The sequence below is a fragment of the Alligator mississippiensis genome, chromosome 1 (assembly GCF_030867095.1).
Source record: "Alligator mississippiensis isolate rAllMis1 chromosome 1, rAllMis1, whole genome shotgun sequence".
In the NCBI taxonomy this organism is placed as follows: Eukaryota; Metazoa; Chordata; order Crocodylia; family Alligatoridae; genus Alligator; species Alligator mississippiensis.
Window position 1 is genome coordinate 283,775,098 of NC_081824.1, and position 17,801 is coordinate 283,792,898.

General features: G+C 39.8%; 1 protein-coding gene across 3 annotated transcripts in view; it reads left to right on the top strand.

Moving 5' to 3' along the window:
* The window catches only part of NCAM2 (neural cell adhesion molecule 2), a 569,780-nt gene that overhangs the window by 491,373 nt on the left and 60,606 nt on the right, over nucleotides 1-17,801 (top strand). For 2 of the 3 annotated variants that reach the window (XM_019476390.2, XM_019476391.2), the window contains exon 15: nucleotides 7,952-8,132. In XM_019476390.2, the coding sequence (XP_019331935.1) occupies nucleotides 7,952-8,132 (181 nt within the window). Of the gene's footprint in view, nucleotides 1-7,951; nucleotides 8,133-8,722; nucleotides 9,136-17,801 lie in introns of those variants that run through there. The other variant, XM_019476392.2, reaches the window with a different exon arrangement.

Consider the following 17,801-nt stretch of genomic DNA (forward strand, 5'->3'; position numbering starts at 1 on the left):
TTCTGTTGACATGTCACAACATGATGTTACCATGTTGAGTTTTTGCATTGGCTAAACTTTAGTTTGAAGCTCGGCTAGGTTTCACTTTAACTTAATTTCTTCCTCTCTCTTTCACCTGTCCCTCATCTTAATTATTTAAATATGGGTCTTTTTAAAAAAGGCAATGCAGGGTTTATTTTCTTCTGCTCTAGGGTCTCTTCCTTATTGCACTGGTTTTGGTTTGTCGCCTCAGTTTTTCACTGTACAGTTCTCAATAGATAACTGGATAGATAGAGATAGAGGCACAAGAAGTGATGCTTCCAGAACTCTTACCATTGTCAGTTCCAACTCCAAGATTTCCCCTCTGCATATTACAGAAATTATAAAATTATAATTATAAAGGAACTCTACCATATACTAAATCTATTTTTGTGTGATCCTGGGTTTTGTTATTTGAAGAGATATGTTTACCAAAAGGAGAAATGTTTTAAATACAGCATATTTCTTTTTACAAAATTGATACAGGAAGCCTGCAGTTAAAAGATAACCACTCTGTCTCATGTGTTTTATTTTGTTGTCTTTAAACACTTTGTGCTACAGACTTTGGGCAGTTTTTTTCCAAGTGCTTAAGTCCCTTGAGTTCAACAGGAGTAATGCACTAAATAGTTTTGAGGCTATGGGGCTTATAAACCTAAAGGTATTTTTACACTTGAGACTGTAAAACAACGTAAAGATGCCTGAACTAAGTTTCATTGAGCTAGCTAATTTGGATATCTATCTACTGCATAGTTTCCTATTGAGTGTATTATTAAGATTCATGAGAAACAACAAATTCTCTGATGGAACATATTGAGCATTAAACTGCCACACAAGGTAGCTGCTTCCTAGGAGAGAGAGATTAGGTTGTATGAAGTTCCATGCTATTGTAGCTCCTGTTTAAAGCCTCCACAATGACACAGCCATTACGTTGGTACAAAAGTATAACTGATGGGCAACATGAATCTCTAAAGCAGGGGCAAGGATCTTTGTGGGTGATATCTTTTATTGCAGTAACTGCATATTTGGGATAAAGTTATACAAGCTTTTCAGTGCAAGATATTCTTCATCAGGTCTAAGGGAAGACTCAGGGTAACTTACCCAATTGAGTGAAGAATTCCCTTTGAAAGAAGTGGGGATAAAACTCAACTGGTAAGTTACAACACTTTAGGTTTTGCTTCTCCTTGTCCATTCCACTGTGGTTACTAGAGACAGCCAATGTCCCCCACCCTCCAGGTGCAGTAGTAGTCACATACCATGTGAGGTATCCTGGGAAAGCTGCAGGTTGGTCCTTTCCTAACCTGGTGTAATTTGCATCAGTATACAAAATTATTGTAAATTATTCAGTGGTTTATGACCTTTAGGACCTTAATTGCCTAGGTCACATAAACATGAGAGTTACTTTTGAAATTAGTTTGACATCACAACAATGAACAGGGCAACACCTATATATATATATATATATATATATATTTTATTTTTTAATCTGGGCCATAGGTAGCGGGATTTGCAGAAGAACCTAGATACCTAACTGAATGGGATTTATGTACCTAGACAGATAAAATCCTACTAGGTTCTATCTGCACGCTTAAGAACCCAACTGCCTTTAGCAGTCTGGCTCTTGGCCATTTTGAAAATGTTAGCTTTTTGCCCTTTTATCTGTCTGTCAACAGGTTATACTTCTTTAAGGGACATGGATATATAAGAACACATCTCATAAAATGTAAAAGTACTGGAACTGGGCATTTAGATTCCATAAGCAACTGTGAAAATCTCATCCATGATACTGCTCAGTGATCATGCATGAGACATCTGCAGCCTCCTATAAGAGGTACTTCAGCACTGCACAAAGAAAGCAAACAGTCTCAGGCTGTGGTCCAAATTGTAATGCGTGAAGATTTACATTGCTTGATGAAACTGTTAACAGCAGTCCTGATGGAAGAGTTGTATTTTGAAAGGAAAAGAAATTAGATTGTGAACTCTGGCTTCAAAGGAGCCTCTTGCCTTGTGTGTGTTTGTAAAGTGCTTTATTTACATAAAACATTCTGTAAATTATAAATAATAAGTATAATGAAAGAACAGACTAATAAGGTAAGATATTTTACCTTACCTTAGGTCTATTTTTCTGCCCTTGAATACCAAATTAAAGGGCCTAAACAGAAACAGGAATATTTGTTGACATTGTTGGTGTTGTTTCTTTCTTCTTCCACTTAAGCATTTGAAATTACCCTAGGAGTGTTTCTCAAAATATGATACTGTCTTGAAATTACAGATACAATATCAGCTAAATTGTAGGAAATTTCAGCTGTTTTTTCTACATGTTCTGGTAAAGTGCCACTAATAGACTGAATGCAAGGAAAAAACAAGTTCAAGGAAAAATGAGGCAGGAGAGCTTGTGGGTTTCCCATAGAGCTTGCTATCCTGACCTTTCTTTGAGTTTCAATTCTTCTACTTTTTAATTGGCAGTGTACTGCTAGATCTTTCACCATTATGTGTCCTTGCATTGTGCCTCAGATCACTTTTTTTCTTCCCTGTCAGTCTATCCACCACCCTCCAGTATGAATTAAAATTGCAATATAGCTTCTTTGGCTAGATATGATTTATATTTTTTCAGCTGTTTTCTATACTCTCTCTGCCTCCAACTAATCATGTCCTCTTAGATCTACCAGATCTTCACTTAGTAAGATGCTTCTTCTAGATATATTAAACTAACTGCTAAGACTGTAACCTCAGACAATCTCCCAAATCTCATATTTATCCCTGCTGCCAAATCTAATCCTTCAAGTTGACCTCAAAATTTGTTCAATTCTCATATCTTGGAAGAAAAGATGTAAAGCCACCCATCATCACCTCTGAAACATTAATTGTATCTGACAACATTCTGTCTCTTCCTTTGTTTAAATTCATAGTGATATCCTCAGAAGGCTCAGTTGACTACAGTCATTTTTTTTCATTTATAGTTTTTTTCACCAAATTTAAATTGTCCAACAGTGAAAAGCTTAGCAGTTCATTCAAGGGCAAACTGAAGAATGCTAGGCCTCTGACAGTCTTTAGAACAATTATCTGCTGGCTTATCTATCCCAGAATTCAGGAGAGAATCTCATTCTGATCCTTTATGTACCATTTATATGAAAGGAAACCTAATTCTCTTCTTGCTGGAATAGTGAATGTCAGGGGTAATTCCTTTGAATGTCTTTGGGATTGTATTTTCACCAGCAAGAGAAGAGATTTAGAAATCATATGCCCAATACTCTTGCTATACACAATCATTTTCCATATAACCTTTTATCTATATCCCAAGATTTCTTTACATATCTTCCTTCCTTCCTAACAGTTTATAGTTCTGTTCTGTTTCTACTTATAGCTGTCAGAATTGCCTATTGCATTCTTTTTAATTTTAATCCAAAATCCATTTCTTAACTCTTCTCCATGATTCCAAAAATGTACCTAATTTTTCAGTATACACATGGACAGACATACGCACACCACACACACGTACATGCATGCAGGAGCACATACACACATGCACACAATCTGTTCATGTACTGTTTTCTACAGAAAGCAGACTAAAAGGGAAAACATCCATACCCAAGTGGTAAGATTAGGCCAAAAACTACTTAAGTGCAAATGCTGTTTCCATTAGCACATGTCACTGAGCAGTACAGCTGCTACAAAAAAACAACCAAAGCCACAAGTGTCCAGGAAAGTATTGGGTCATCACAGACATGCCATCTTCCTCTGCAACCATAAAGGATCTTCAGGAAACAGTATCCCAACACAGATAAGTTTGTGGGGCATCAGTTTAGGTGACATGGATAGTAGGGATGTGCAAAGCTTCAGTCACTGATTGGATTTGGAGGATATTCAGCCCAATTCAGCGGCCAAATCTCCTAATCGAATCAGGAGACCCATTAGTCTCTCTGAATTGAATCTGAAGCCTCCAAATCAATTCAGAGAGATTTGGAGAGATTCGATAATTTGGCCATAGACACAGCTTTATATGTTTTTTCTAAGTCCCTCGAGGTACCAGGTGCAGCTTGTGAATGCTGAGATGGTGGGGTGGATGAAGCATCCCGTGGGAACATGGAGGGGTCCCCCATACGCTCAGTGGCAGAGCACAAGGGGAGCCTTCCACCCCCCTTGCTTGGCAGCTGGTACCTCCTGGGTCTGGGGGGCCACCCAGGGTCCCTCCCACGGCTAATCACTGAGTCAGGGTGGCATGGGGAGGTCTGCTGCTGAGCTCACGGGGGACCCCCCCCCCCCCCTGCACTCCTGTGGGATGCTCCATCTGCCCCACCATCTCAGCATTCACAAGCCATGCCTGGTACCTCAAGGTATATAGAAAAAACATATAAAGCTTTGTCTATGGCCGAATTACTGATTCTCTGGATCAGAACCGAATCTTCAGATTCAGCTGAATAGAATCAGGACAGTGATCCAAATCAGCGAATCAAATCACTGTTCCCCGAATTGGACCGAATCCAGATTGAATACTGCCTGCTTTGCACACCCCTAATGAATAGGATTTGCCCCTTAGCTTGTGTTTATCCATTTGGAAATAACTTTCCTGCACTGTAGGTTACATGTCATAGATCAATAACACACTTTTAGTCAAAAGGCAGTACCTACATTTCCAGATACCTTTTTTAAAAATAGATATGGAAATATAATGTTCTGTAATCCCTGTAACATTACAGTATAATCACCAGAATAACATTATATAACATACAAAATGTTAAGCATGCTAAGATTGCAAAACCAGGCACTCTGAAGTTATTAAATGCCAGAATTAAGACAGCATATGCAACCTTATTTTGGCCACATTGTGCATATGTCTTATGATAAAAACTTAATTGAATCAACACATGGGCAAACTAACATAGAACCCCTGTTACAGTTCATGCACATAACTGCTCTGGGGACAAATCAGGCTTGTGTAGTGAAGGAAATTGATGTCTTGTTTGGCACTATCATGTTTGTTTTAGAAGTTGGTACTTGCAGAAGCTATTCAGCATAGTGAACAAGACAATGAATTGCATGAAAAAAATAATTTGTCTCATCGTTAAAGCAGTTGAAAGTTTCCCTGAGGTATTTGAAGTCATCCCTGTCTCTGCCTTACAGTTCCAGTACAATACTCAGCAAGTTGCTTAAAGCAATTTATTTTTTTTACAGAGTTACTCACTTGAGACTCTGAGGTTCTGTTCTGCAGAAGACCTGAATACTCAAAGCTTCAATTAAGGCTTCAGGATAGAGAAAATTCCACATAATCCTGATTTCCTAACTTTTGAATGTTGGCTTTTAACCTCAACTTTTTTAGCATAATTTATTGTGTATAATTTACAAAAAGAAACCCCAAACATGAGAATAGTATTGACTCCATCATGATTTATTGAAAGGATTCAAACCTTGAAATCTACAGCAGAGACCTGTAACACTTCAACTGACAAAATAACTGAAAAAATTATTTGTTATGATAGTTTGTATGGACCAAGTAGTAGAAAGGATTGGATGTGTATGTTTCTAGGGGTGCAGGTTGTAGCCGTGTTGGTCTAAGGACATAGGCAGACAAGGTCTTTGGGTGAATCTGATATCTTTTATTAGACCAACTTAAATAGTTGTAAAAAAATGTTAAGCAAGCTTTCAGGTTTAAAAACCATTCATCAGGCTGAGGAAGTCTCTGCAGTTGGTGTGTGCTCTCCCTGTATGGAACACTCACCATTCCATCCAGGAAGAGCACACATCAACTGCAGAGACTTCCTCAGCCTGATGAAGGGTTTTTAAACCTGAAAGTTTGCTTAATTTTTTTTCCCCCCAACTATTTAAGTTGGTCTAATAAAAGATGTCAGATTCACCCAAAGAGCCTTGTCTGCCTATGTTACTAGTACATTTCAGAGATATTTTGTAGCATCAGAAATGTTAGGTTTAATTCTAGTGTTTGGTGATGACTGTGCTGTCATGGTCATAAACCCTTTTTTTTTTTTTTTCTTAATAAGCCTGCCCCCTGTTTACTTTGACCTAATCCTATCTCTCTTCCACCTTCTTTGCTTTCCCACCCTAGTCTCTTCAAGTCATTCCCACTCTCTGCTTCAAGACTCCCTGGTCTTTCCTGTACACTACTTTATGGTCCTGGTCTCTCACCCTAGATTCCCATTATACTCTTTTCCCAAACTCTTGACCCTACTTTTACAAACTGTCATACTCTCTCTACTTCCCACACTGTTAATCTGATCCCATTTCTCCCATACAACCATTTTTTTTTCCAGTCCCAGCTTCTAGGTACAGCTAATCCAAGTCCCTTGCTTCTATGCTTATTTTGTTGGTCCTCATTAGATCAGTTGTAAGCAACTGAAAAATAGGGTGTTATATAGAAAGTACTGTGGAATATTAACCATCAGTGGAATTACCACTGTCATTTATATTGATGTCATTATGGAATGTTCTTTTTTCTTTTACAGTTTTACTTCTTTACCTTAAGGTGTCAACAGGATATTTTTATATATCCCTCTTCTCAACATCATGACTATCAGTTTGTTTTTCCTGTTTTCACTGATGAGGGCCTTACAAACACGTTTAATTTAAATAAAAAAGAAGTCTAGTTTGTATAACATTTAAAGAAAGTGGTCTGGAACTTCTGGACACCATGGCAATAAAAATAAAAAATAATAATACATTTTGTTACTGTAGATTCTCCGTGCTAAGGTAATCTATTGCAAAATATTTGAGTTAGAAATGAAAGGACCCTGCTACATGTCCAGGTAAAAGTGCAATGGGATCTAATACAATTGCACCTCCTACAGTGCGATACCTACATGACAGCAGGAGTGCTTGTGGGATCCAGCATAAGATCCTATTGCTGGTTCAGGTGGAGCCCATAATTGCCATCCTGGGCTCCCCCTGCACTGGCAAATAGCAAGGTCCCACAGCTGCAAGTGCCACAGCTCACAGGACTCTGGGTTCTTCAGCCCCACTGATTGAGTCCCATAGTTGATGGGACTTTCAGCCCTGGCAACTGTGGGGCACCCCTATGGCTGGGAAATCTCAGCTACATGGGTTTGTGGGACACCCCCATCTCTGGGAGACTGCAGCTGCTGCGCTGTTCCAGCCAGAGGGGCACAAGCTACACGTACAAATTAAAGCTGGATAGAAACCAGTTTTAAAGTTATTATACATTTTCCAGAAATAATTTTATAGTTGATTGGACCTTTTTAAGGGACCATAGTAAATTTGCATGTGTAGCCACTCTAAATTATTTGCATAATTAACCAAGTAATTGCATAATAGATGTACTGGGTGGGGGGGGTGTAAGAAATACACCACTTAAAAGATTATGTAACCTAAAGCATATCGTGTATGAGTTCGTGATACATAATCAGTTTAAGTGGTATATATCTTCCATCCATGTAAATAAAAGGCTACCAAATTACCCAATATTGTATAAAGTTCTGCATACAGACTAAGGACAGAATATGATTAATAGATATTTTAAGCGCTTATTTATAACTGTTATGTGCGTGCATTACATTCATAAATTAGTCATCTTTGTTTTTAATGGGAAGTGTCTTCAAAATAATTTTGTTAAGCCAAATCATTGAAACTTAAGTGCTGGAAAGAGTTTCTTATTCTTACAAGAACATACAATTCATGATTCTTCTGTTCTTTGTGGTGGTCATTTTAACTTGCATGAAGTCAAATTTGGGCCAGAATTTCCAAGCTTGGATACCCCTAAATCCATTTTTAGAGACTTAAATATAACTGGCCGCATTTTTAGAAGAACTAAGCACCCATATCTTCCATTGAAGTCTGTTGGCCATGCAAGCTGAAAACCTTTGAAAATTAAATCTTATGTTTGGGTTTAATTTAGGGTATCTGACATTTTTAATATCTCCTTTAGTACACCAGTTTGTAAGAATCTAAACTAATATTGCCATCTTTACAGAAAGACAAGGAAGACCAGTGGCTAGAAAAAAAAGTGCAGGGTAGTAGAGACCACATCATCTTAGAACATCTTCAGTGGACCATGGGTTATGAAGTGCAAATTACTGCTGCCAATAGACTCGGTTATTCTGAACCAACATTGTATGAGTTCAGCATGCCACCAAAACCCAACATTATTACAGGTAAGTTAATTTTAAATGTTTCCTAATACTGCTTGTTTTTTTGCTTATAATATTTAATGTATGTGTTCATTGGTTCTGAATACAGTCTCCAAACTTAAATTTATCATTTGAAGGCCTTTCTAACTGCTAAACCTTGAGACCCCATATTCTTTGTCATTAGGAAAATTGAACTTATAAACTCTAAACTGGAATTCCTTTCCTTTCACTGTTCCTGCTAGTGACATTGTCCTTCATAATTACAAAAGTTACTAAGAGATACTGATGTTGTTTAAAATATATTTACTGTTTTTATGAGAATGTATTTAATTTTTATGTTGTCTTTTGTGTAGTTGCTCACATGTTGGTATGAGGGTTTCAAACTAAGTCAGTTGGACTATCCATGCATGTTAAGTATGTCTTTCAGAAAGTCACCATATTTACTTATTTACTACATCCACCCTTTCCCCAAAATTGGCCTTCCAAAGTTTTGTGTGTGCGTTGGGGGGGGGGGGGGGTTGTATTAATCAGGGAAGTTGAATTTTCAGCCCAGAATAGAAGTATGGAGGTGCTGTAAGATGGATGGTTGCTTCTTTTACTTCTCTTTCCTCCAGCAGCTGCATGGAGGAAGGGACAAAGTCCATCCAGGGCAGATCCAGTGGAGTTGTGATGGTGCAGTTGCACCCTAGTTTGATTCCTGCACTATCCTGTAAAGGGGATGGAAGGGAAATGAACTGAAGATGAGGCTTTGTTCCTGCTCTGTCTAGCCACTCAAGAAAAATCTTTTTCGCTTTATTCTGCTTTCACAGAAGCAAGGTGCTTGTTTTATCTGGAGGCATGTGGATGCAAGAAAATATGATTAATTTGCAGACTTGCTAGCTTTCAAGATCAAGGTCATAAGTAGGGTTCTTTTGATCTAATCTTATCAGTTCCAGTTCATCTACAATTTATGCAATGTTGTTGATGTGCTTAAGTGCTGGCGTGATTTTTTTTAATACAAATACATTGCAATTTCTTATTAGTGGTTTTTCATTATCAACATCTAAAGGGTTAAAATTAATCATCAGTGGGTGGGAGCATCTACATGTGCAATTAATGCAAAGCAATAAACTCTGGAGCTTATTGCTCTGGAGTTTATTGATCCCAGGTGTGCCCTTTACACATGCACCTAGGACTGCATCATGTTGAGCCAGGTCAGAGCAGCCCCAGCTGGTATGGGGCTGTTCTGACCCAGCTCTATGTGCTGTGGAAGGTCTGTCTGGGGCATGAGGGTCCTTCCATGTTGAGCTAGCCAGAAGGTAGCCCCCACACTGAAGTACCCTCATGCCCCAGCCAGGCCCTCCAGCATCTACACATGTGGTGCAGCAGAGTGAAAAACTCTGCAACTGGATAGTACTTGTAAATACAAATACTATCCTGCTGCAGAATGTATTTGTTTACTCCACCCTAATGCCCTGCATGTTTAGATGCCAAGACATTTACTGAGGGGCTAATTAGTCTACTCTGCAATAAATGTCCCACGTAGTCTCACCCAGTGTTTTGCAAAATGTACCTTGCGCAGCTTGTCAAGCCCCTGTGGCAGTTTGGTGCACCAGGCGGAACTGATTATTAAATCCGAGAGTGAACTTCACTCAGTGCAAGTGGTTTCAAGTATTTTCTGATGCGCTGTAGCTAAGATGAAAATTAATTTTAGATCTATGAATTTCAATAACAAGATTTATAGCCCAGGTTTTGAAGCAGTCTCTTTGATAATAAACTCAAAATAAAATAAATGACAGAAATATTTATATTTCAAAAGCAGATGTTAAAACTTTGCAATATCTAAGTTGCATAATTTTATAAAATATGTTATATATATTGCATTTAAATTTCACTTTACCAAATATAGAGCATGGCAAATGCAAAAAAAGGATAAAAGCAATAACATATCAACACCTGTGTCTAAAATGAAGTTTGAATGTATGACCAGCACTGATTGCAGTACTGGTATGGAGTTAAGTTCAAATGACTTACTGACTTGAGGCAGGAAAGGTTTTTTGAGTAGATGTGATATCTTTTATTAGACCAGCTGAGTAGTTGGAAAAAAGTTCTTAGCAAGCTTTCAGGTGCAGACACCCTTCTTCAGGCATAGGGAGTCTGTTGGTCTGAGACTCCAAGGAATGAGAGAAGCTAAAAGTGTAGCAGGATGTCAGTGAGTGTAAATAGGTAGAAATTAGACAGACAAAATTTGGTAAGGCAGAGAAGGGAGCGGGGGCGAAAGTATGGGGGGGAGAAGGGAGACATTACAATGACAAAATACAAGGTAGAAAAGAGGCTGTCTGTGAAAAAGGGAATAGTAGGAGATTAGGAAAATAGGAATGAGAGAACCTGTGTGTGTGACAAGATGTCAGTGAGAATATAAATAGGTAGAAATTAAAAAAAAAACAGAAGGTAAAGCAGGGAAGGGAGAGGGGAGAAACTGGAGGGAGGTGGGGGGAGGCCAAAGGGAAAACAGAGGCAATAATACAAAATGAAAAAGAGGCAACAATAAGGAAGGAAATATATGGAAATCACAAAGACAAAGGGCAGAAAAGTAGGGGAGGAGAGGGGAGAAAAGGTGGGGGAAAAGAAGAAGGTAAGAAGTCAGGTCAGGCAGATACCTGGCAGGTTGTAATGTGTCATAAATCAGGATGTCTGGCAGGTTGTAATGTGTCTATACTGAGTCCATTATTTTTTGTATCCAATAGATTTATGAAGTGGAGTTTGTAGGCTTGTCTATGAATGGTGTTTTGTAAGTTCCCTTTGAGAATTAGGCTACAATCAAAAACCCAATTACTGACTTGAGCGATCACTGGAAGTATTTCAAATGATTGATTGATTACATTTCCTCTATAATTTGATTTCCATATAGAAAAAGTCCACTTATTGAACTATTAATAATAATATGTGTGTGTGTTTGTGTGCGTGTGTGTTGTGTGTTTGTTGAGCCTACAAACTTAACTTCATAAATACACACACACACATATTCTCATTGATAATTATATCTCTATATATAATTATCAATGAGAATATATATCTAAAATTCACATTAATAATTCATAAATGTGTGTGTGTGTGTGTGTGTGTGTACACACCCTTATTTTTTTTTCCCAAGGGAGTTGTGTTATCATCTATTTTAATGCTTTTGGCTAGGGACAGACATTACACATAAACTGGTTTAAATGATCAAAAACTGGTTTAAACCTGTGACAGAACGGGTATTCAGTGTACATAATCCAGTTTGAAAATGGCTGAAACCAGTTTGAGATAAACCTGGTTAAATGTAGCAGCAGTTTGAGATAAACCTGATTGAATGTAGTATCAGAATCAGACTTAACTGATTTGGCTCAAACCAGTTTATGCAATGTCTGTCCCAGACCCCTTGCTGGTTTAAGTTAAATCGGACTCCCCAAGCATCCTGGCATGTTCTCTGGGCTGGGCAGGGCTCTCTGCTCCACAGCAGGGCTGGGCCCTCCCCTCTGCTCCCTGGCTGGAGCTCTGGCAGAGACTACAAGTGTCTGCCTGACTTCCCCCTCCTCCCTTGCCCTCCCCTCCCTACTCCCTGCTAAGCAGAGATTCCTGGGTCCCCTGTGCCTTACACAGACACCTTACACATCATTAGCTAACAGACCACATGCTGGCTATGGTCCGTGCTGTTGCAGATGGGACAAAGGCAGAATCAAGAAGTAGCTGCTAATGTCCCTCTGCTGTTTTCTTAATGGGGTGATAAACACTGAGTTACAGGTGATAAACACTGTGTTATCAATTCCCTGCTGAGCTGGTCAGAAGAGTAGGGGAGGAACACTTCCCTAATCAGATCATCCTGCCGGAGCCAGGCCACACCCCCCCCTCAGCTCAGCATTGTGGAGGGGAAGGGAAGGCTGCTCTAATGCTCCCCCTCCCCCCCCCCAGCTTCTAGCCTGAGCCACTGCAGGCATGTGCCTGCATTTCTGGGATATCTGTGCAGTTACAAACTGATTCAGCCTAGCCAGGTTAGACTAACCTGCAAAGAATGAATCAATTCAGACTTAGCCTTTTTGAATGTCTATCCCTAGCCTTTAAGAACAACTTACTGTAAGTTGATATCAGAAATCCAGTTACTGGCATTTATATATGTAAGGAATTAGTGGAAAAAATGGGAAGGATTTTACTGAATTTGATAAGGATACTATAAAATCCTATCCAATTTAGTGGAACCAAGGTTATTTAGTTGGGGTACAGCAGTGGAAGTTTGTTTGGAACTTTAGGGCCTTGTTGCATTGTAATTTTAGGCAGTTTCTGGAGCTCTTAACCCTTGGATTGACTGCACATTAACACCTTTTAAGTGTTTTAAAGCACTCATTATTCATCTTAAAGTTACGCCACTCCAGGGCATCATTTTTTTCTAAACCACCTAATTTTGCTCCTGTTCCATTGAAGTGTGGACACTCTCCATAACTATTCCTCTGAAGATGAAATCCTCCAGCACCCCACGATGTAATGGCCTCTCCTGAGTTAGGGTGCATGGGGATGCCAGGGCACAGCAGGGCTGGGCATGGCACCTCATCCCCTGCACATGTCAGGCCAAGTAAGTGCCACAGCTCCAGAGCACCTGGAAGTCACAGTGCCTTTGCTGCCACTCAGACTGCTTCTGCTACCGCCAGGCAGAATGCGCCAGTCTGAGTGGAGGCAGGAGGTGCAGGCACTCAAACTGGCTGACTCCGCCTGCTGGGAGCAGAGCCAGTCCAAGCAGCTGGAGTAGGTACCGCAACTACTAGGTGGTCCAGAGCTATGGGGCTTTCTCTGCCTGGCAGAAGACACAAGCTGGTCCTGACCCTGCTCACCAAACCTCTTGTGGCAAGTTGCAACTGTACAGGTAAAGGACAGTCAGAGATGGTTTTTCACCTTAAGGCGTAACTGCTCCACTAAGCCAATTAACACTAAACTGATTAACATTTGGGCGGTTTTCAGAGTAAGGTGTGACAAGGCCATTAGTGAGGCTTACTTCCCTCACAATCCAGCTTCTACCTCCAATCCATCTTCTATAGTTTGAACCTGTAGTGAAAGGATGTACCTTAGGACATCAGTCTTTTTGAAACAGAAACATTGCTCTGTCAGAGTTCAGAATTATAATTTCAGCACATGATCGAAATGGAGGAGAAAGTTAACAAAGCAAACGCTTCCCATCAAAGTAAAAGCTCTCGTAAATAAAGCAATCAATATTTTTTTATGAAATACATAAAAGAGAAAGTGATCTCTCAAAAAGTATGACATATTTGGACCTGTTGAAGAGTATGGAATTTTTATCTTAATTCTAATCTGATGCTTTTCCATGCAATGTAATATAACTTTATACATTTTCAATTACATGCATTATTTACAATCATTAATGCAAATACTATAAGAAACTCAAAATGTCTGTGTGAATGGGAACAAAGTTTTGATTTCATTTATAAGACAGTTCTGGTAACCAACATCTAAAAGGAGATGGAGCTTTTAAAATTATTTTATAAACATGATTTCAGAAACATGGTTTATAAACTGTCTTTTTCTGTCAGTTGTTTCGTATCACCTCTGTTAGCATTAAGGAGAATTCAGACTGCTGCAACATTTCACATGTATTCCTCTTGATATGGATAATTATTGCAATTATGATTGTAGAACTAATTAGTTTCCTTGACAACTATTTTTGCAAGGCCTAATGAGGGTGTGAAATTAACATCATATGGAAATTCTGTAGAAGCTTTTTTAAAGGATCTGAATTATTCTGCCAGGAGATGCTCAAACTCTAAACATCATTCACTGTAGCATCTTTGATCCTATCCTGAAAAACACAGCATTGCCTTTCCCATTGCAAGAACAGCCAGACCAAAATTCTGAAAGTTAGAGCATGGTCCTTATAAGTTTTTATCTTTAGGCAGGTGATTATTATCTTTGACTTCAATGCATCTACTCACATGTTTAAATCATAATACATTTATGAATGTTAGTACATGGGTGTCTCAAAAATGACTGCCAAAATGGCTGCCCATGCTGTAATTCTGCAACAAAGTGTGGAAACTACACAGCATCAGGGAACACTGATGACAGCATTGTTGAATGTACCCATCGTTTATGACTCTGTAGAGAATCAGTGTGGTTCAGTAAATGATTGTTGCACACAAAATGGTTTTATTGCAAAATTGCTGTTACTTAAACCCTTGTAGATTCAGAGCTGTTGTTTAGTACCTAAAGTTCTGCTACTGCACCTGTTGAGGATTTACTTTTTAGGCAGAGCTGAGCATCACATCTAGCAGGACTGCTGAGAGGTCACTTAACTTGCCCTAGTACCATTGAGTTCAGCAGAAGCACATGAGCCATGGCTTCTTTCATTTGAAAAAAATTTGTTCAATTTTAATATAGTTCCCTGCTGGTTAGAATAGCTGCTCAGGAATTAGACTGTGGGCTTTCTACCTATTCTGCATGAGAAGGTTCATACCATGTCCCAATCCTAAGGTGGTGTTACACATTGCAATTAACACGTGCTAACTCGAAGGATTTTTCATCCGGGTTATAAAGCTAGCCTGTGTTGTGAGGAGTTGCAAATTAAGGATTAATCACCTTCCATAAAGTGGACTCACCTTCCATAAACTTGACTGAAGTGACCTGCCCCTAGAGGGCTGGCAAGCAGAGGTATGGTAAGTCTGCCCCATGCCTACCCTGCTTAGTGGCTTTCTAGAGCAGTAAAGGTTCTAGGATTGGGGCCCTGCTAACTTCCCTCAGCCCAGATCTAGCCCCTCCAGCCTTATCAGGACCTTGCCAATCCATTCCTCCTCACTCCCCAGCCCAGATTGGGACCCACTGCCTTGCAGCTCCCCACAATCCTTTGGCAGCTTCTGGGGGCTGGGTTCAACCCAGCAGCAGCAGTGGTGGCATCAGGTGTCCCTGCCTGCTACCAGGACAGCACCAGCAGCACAGGAACCATGGGGGGGGTTGGGGGGGGAGGAGGAGATGGGATAGAGAGTGAGTTCCAGGGGATAGAAGGGAAGGGGGTGAGCCCCTGGGGGAGGGGAGAGAGGTGAGCCTTAAGGTATTAGGGGTGGAAATGTTGAACCTGGGGGTGAGTCCCCAAGGGACCAGAAGATAGGGGGTGGTAGGGTGAGCTCCAAGAGGCTAGGTCAGGAGGAGTGAGCTGCAGGGTATAGGGGAGGTGTGGAAGCCCAGAATGGGAGTAGGGGGGAGGGAAGGAAGCCTGCAGACAACATAAGAGAAGGTTTTGGGGGAGGATTCTTACCTTTAGGGCTCCCTTGCTGTTGCCTCTCCCTGCTGTCACATGGTGCAGGATGGTGTGTCCACTGGGAGCGGCATATCCTTGGCTACTAGATGACCGCTCCCAACCCAAATTAGCCTTGGGGAACAGTCTGACATGACTGCAACATGAGCTCCCTAACAGTAGCAGAGGACTGTCTCTGATCTGAGACAAGTAGAGGGTGCTTAGCTCACCTTTTCCTGCCTTAATGTGCTGACACTCCCATTTTAAGAACCCTTAACAAGTGTGAATGGTAACCTGTAACAACACCCTTACTATGCTCAGTTTCTACTGGGTTTAGTGAAGAAATGGGTGTCAGAGGAGCTAATTCTATAGCTAATCCTTTGTTAGCTTCAGCATTGTGTAAAACAACCTTAGGATAGCACTTCATATGCAGCCCCTGTAGTGTCATAAGCTATAGCACTTCTCAAGGATCCCACAAAAGCTGCCGGTTCTTCAGCAGTTGGGGAGATCCAGCTGCCTACCAGCCTTTTTCTGTTAAACAAATGGCACAGGCACAAAATATCCTGATCACACCTGAGAGATCTGACCCATTACAGTTGCAAATCAGAAAACATAAGTAATGTACATTGCAAACCTTGAAAGATAATGCAGGGTTTGCTAATCTTGTTGCAGTCAGGATCTTTTATGTGAGTAACATATATTTCCAATAGTTAGTGGCAGAACATTTATTTAATTAAAACTTTTCCTGACTTGTTGTACTGGTTATTGTGGTCATCACATTTTCTACATATCCAATGATTTTTTCAGGCTATCTGGCAGTAATATATTGCTATTAAAAAGCCTGTTAGCTAAATGGTAGTGGTATCTTGTGTAAAGGTGATAGATATGTTTTGAAACATAGCTGAATGAGTGGTTTTATACTAACAAGCCACTGTTGCTTTCTTCCTTTATTCTACCCCAATGCAAATCTATTAAGGAAACAATAAAAATCAATCTAGGATAAAAATAACTAGCAGCTCTGTCAGCCTGTTTTTCATGTGTCATGTTTGTTTGTATTTGTTTTTCTTCTGCTTGCTATGCACTTTTCTTTTCTTTTTAAAGAAAAAGGTTTTTATTTTAAATGTTGCATCCATTAAGGGTCTTTTGTACTAACAGCTAAGAAGAGTCTCTGTGCTGTTCTCATGAAAAGAATGACCTTTCCTGTCACAGTGTTGAGCATCTTGCTTACTCTTTTGAACAAATGGCTGTCACTTGTACTAAAGCACCTTCACTCATCCTGACCCAAGTCATTTAGTGATGGGTAAAGATGGACAATTTGTTTAATATGTGATATTCTCTGTGATCTTCATGCTTTGCCCTATAGCAACAAAGATGTCAGTGTTCATCATGCCATAGAAATACTTTAAATAATCAATATTGACTAAGATGACAGCTTTATGACATCTAAAGGGAATTTACTCAAAGGGAAATTGTCTCAAAGGGAATTTACAACAATGAGAAACAAAATCAGGGATCAGATCACAGTCTTTCCATTTTGTCAGTTCAAGGGGAGCCTGGAATCATGATCCCTGGCTCCCCCTGAACCAACAGGTTGGAAGCCAAACAATCAACTGATCATTCACTGGCTCCAGGGACCCATGAGGCTGTTAAAGCCCTTATGTAGTTTCCAGAGCTGGCCAACAATCAGCGAAGCAGCAGCAGCAGCAGATCAGAATGGCTCCATGGTTTGCCTGGAGCAGTCCAGATCTGGGGTGATCCCTGCCACACATTCAGTTTAAGATGTGATGGAAACCAGCTTCAAAATTATTACACATATTTTGCAGCTGCAGCTGGTTTCCTGCTTTAATTGTACAGTTTATTCCTGAATGTGTGGCCAGTTTACACTTTAAAATGTGATTAACTGTTTAATCGCATCTCAAGTATAACGGCTGCCCAGGGGCTGTAATGAAACAGTCTGCTGGATATTGAAGGAACGGGATCCCAGTTAGTCATTCTTAGATGCACTGATTCTACTGTGCTACCAGTAACCAAAACCTAGTAAGAACTCATTTCAGCTAGTAATAACAGATAACTGCAGGATAGGCTCAGAAAGCAGATTTGTTAAATGACAATACATTTAACTAAGAAGTAGTGCCAATGCCATATGCTAGCTTCCATTTCTTAATTACATGGAAGTGTGTCATATCAGTAAAAATAGATAAAAAATATGAAAAAGGTAATATTTTTTCTATGGTACTCCCTTTCTATGGAATTTTGTGAGAGGGACTACCAGTACCACAAATATTCAAATAAGAATTTATCTAAGATAAATTATGTACCAGTACCTCAACTCATTCGACTATATTACTAGTCTCATGCTTCTAGTTAAAGGCTAGTGAGAGCTGCCATGATTCTCTAAGTTTTTAGACTTAAGGGACATTTGTACATATGGTTGCGCCTCAGTG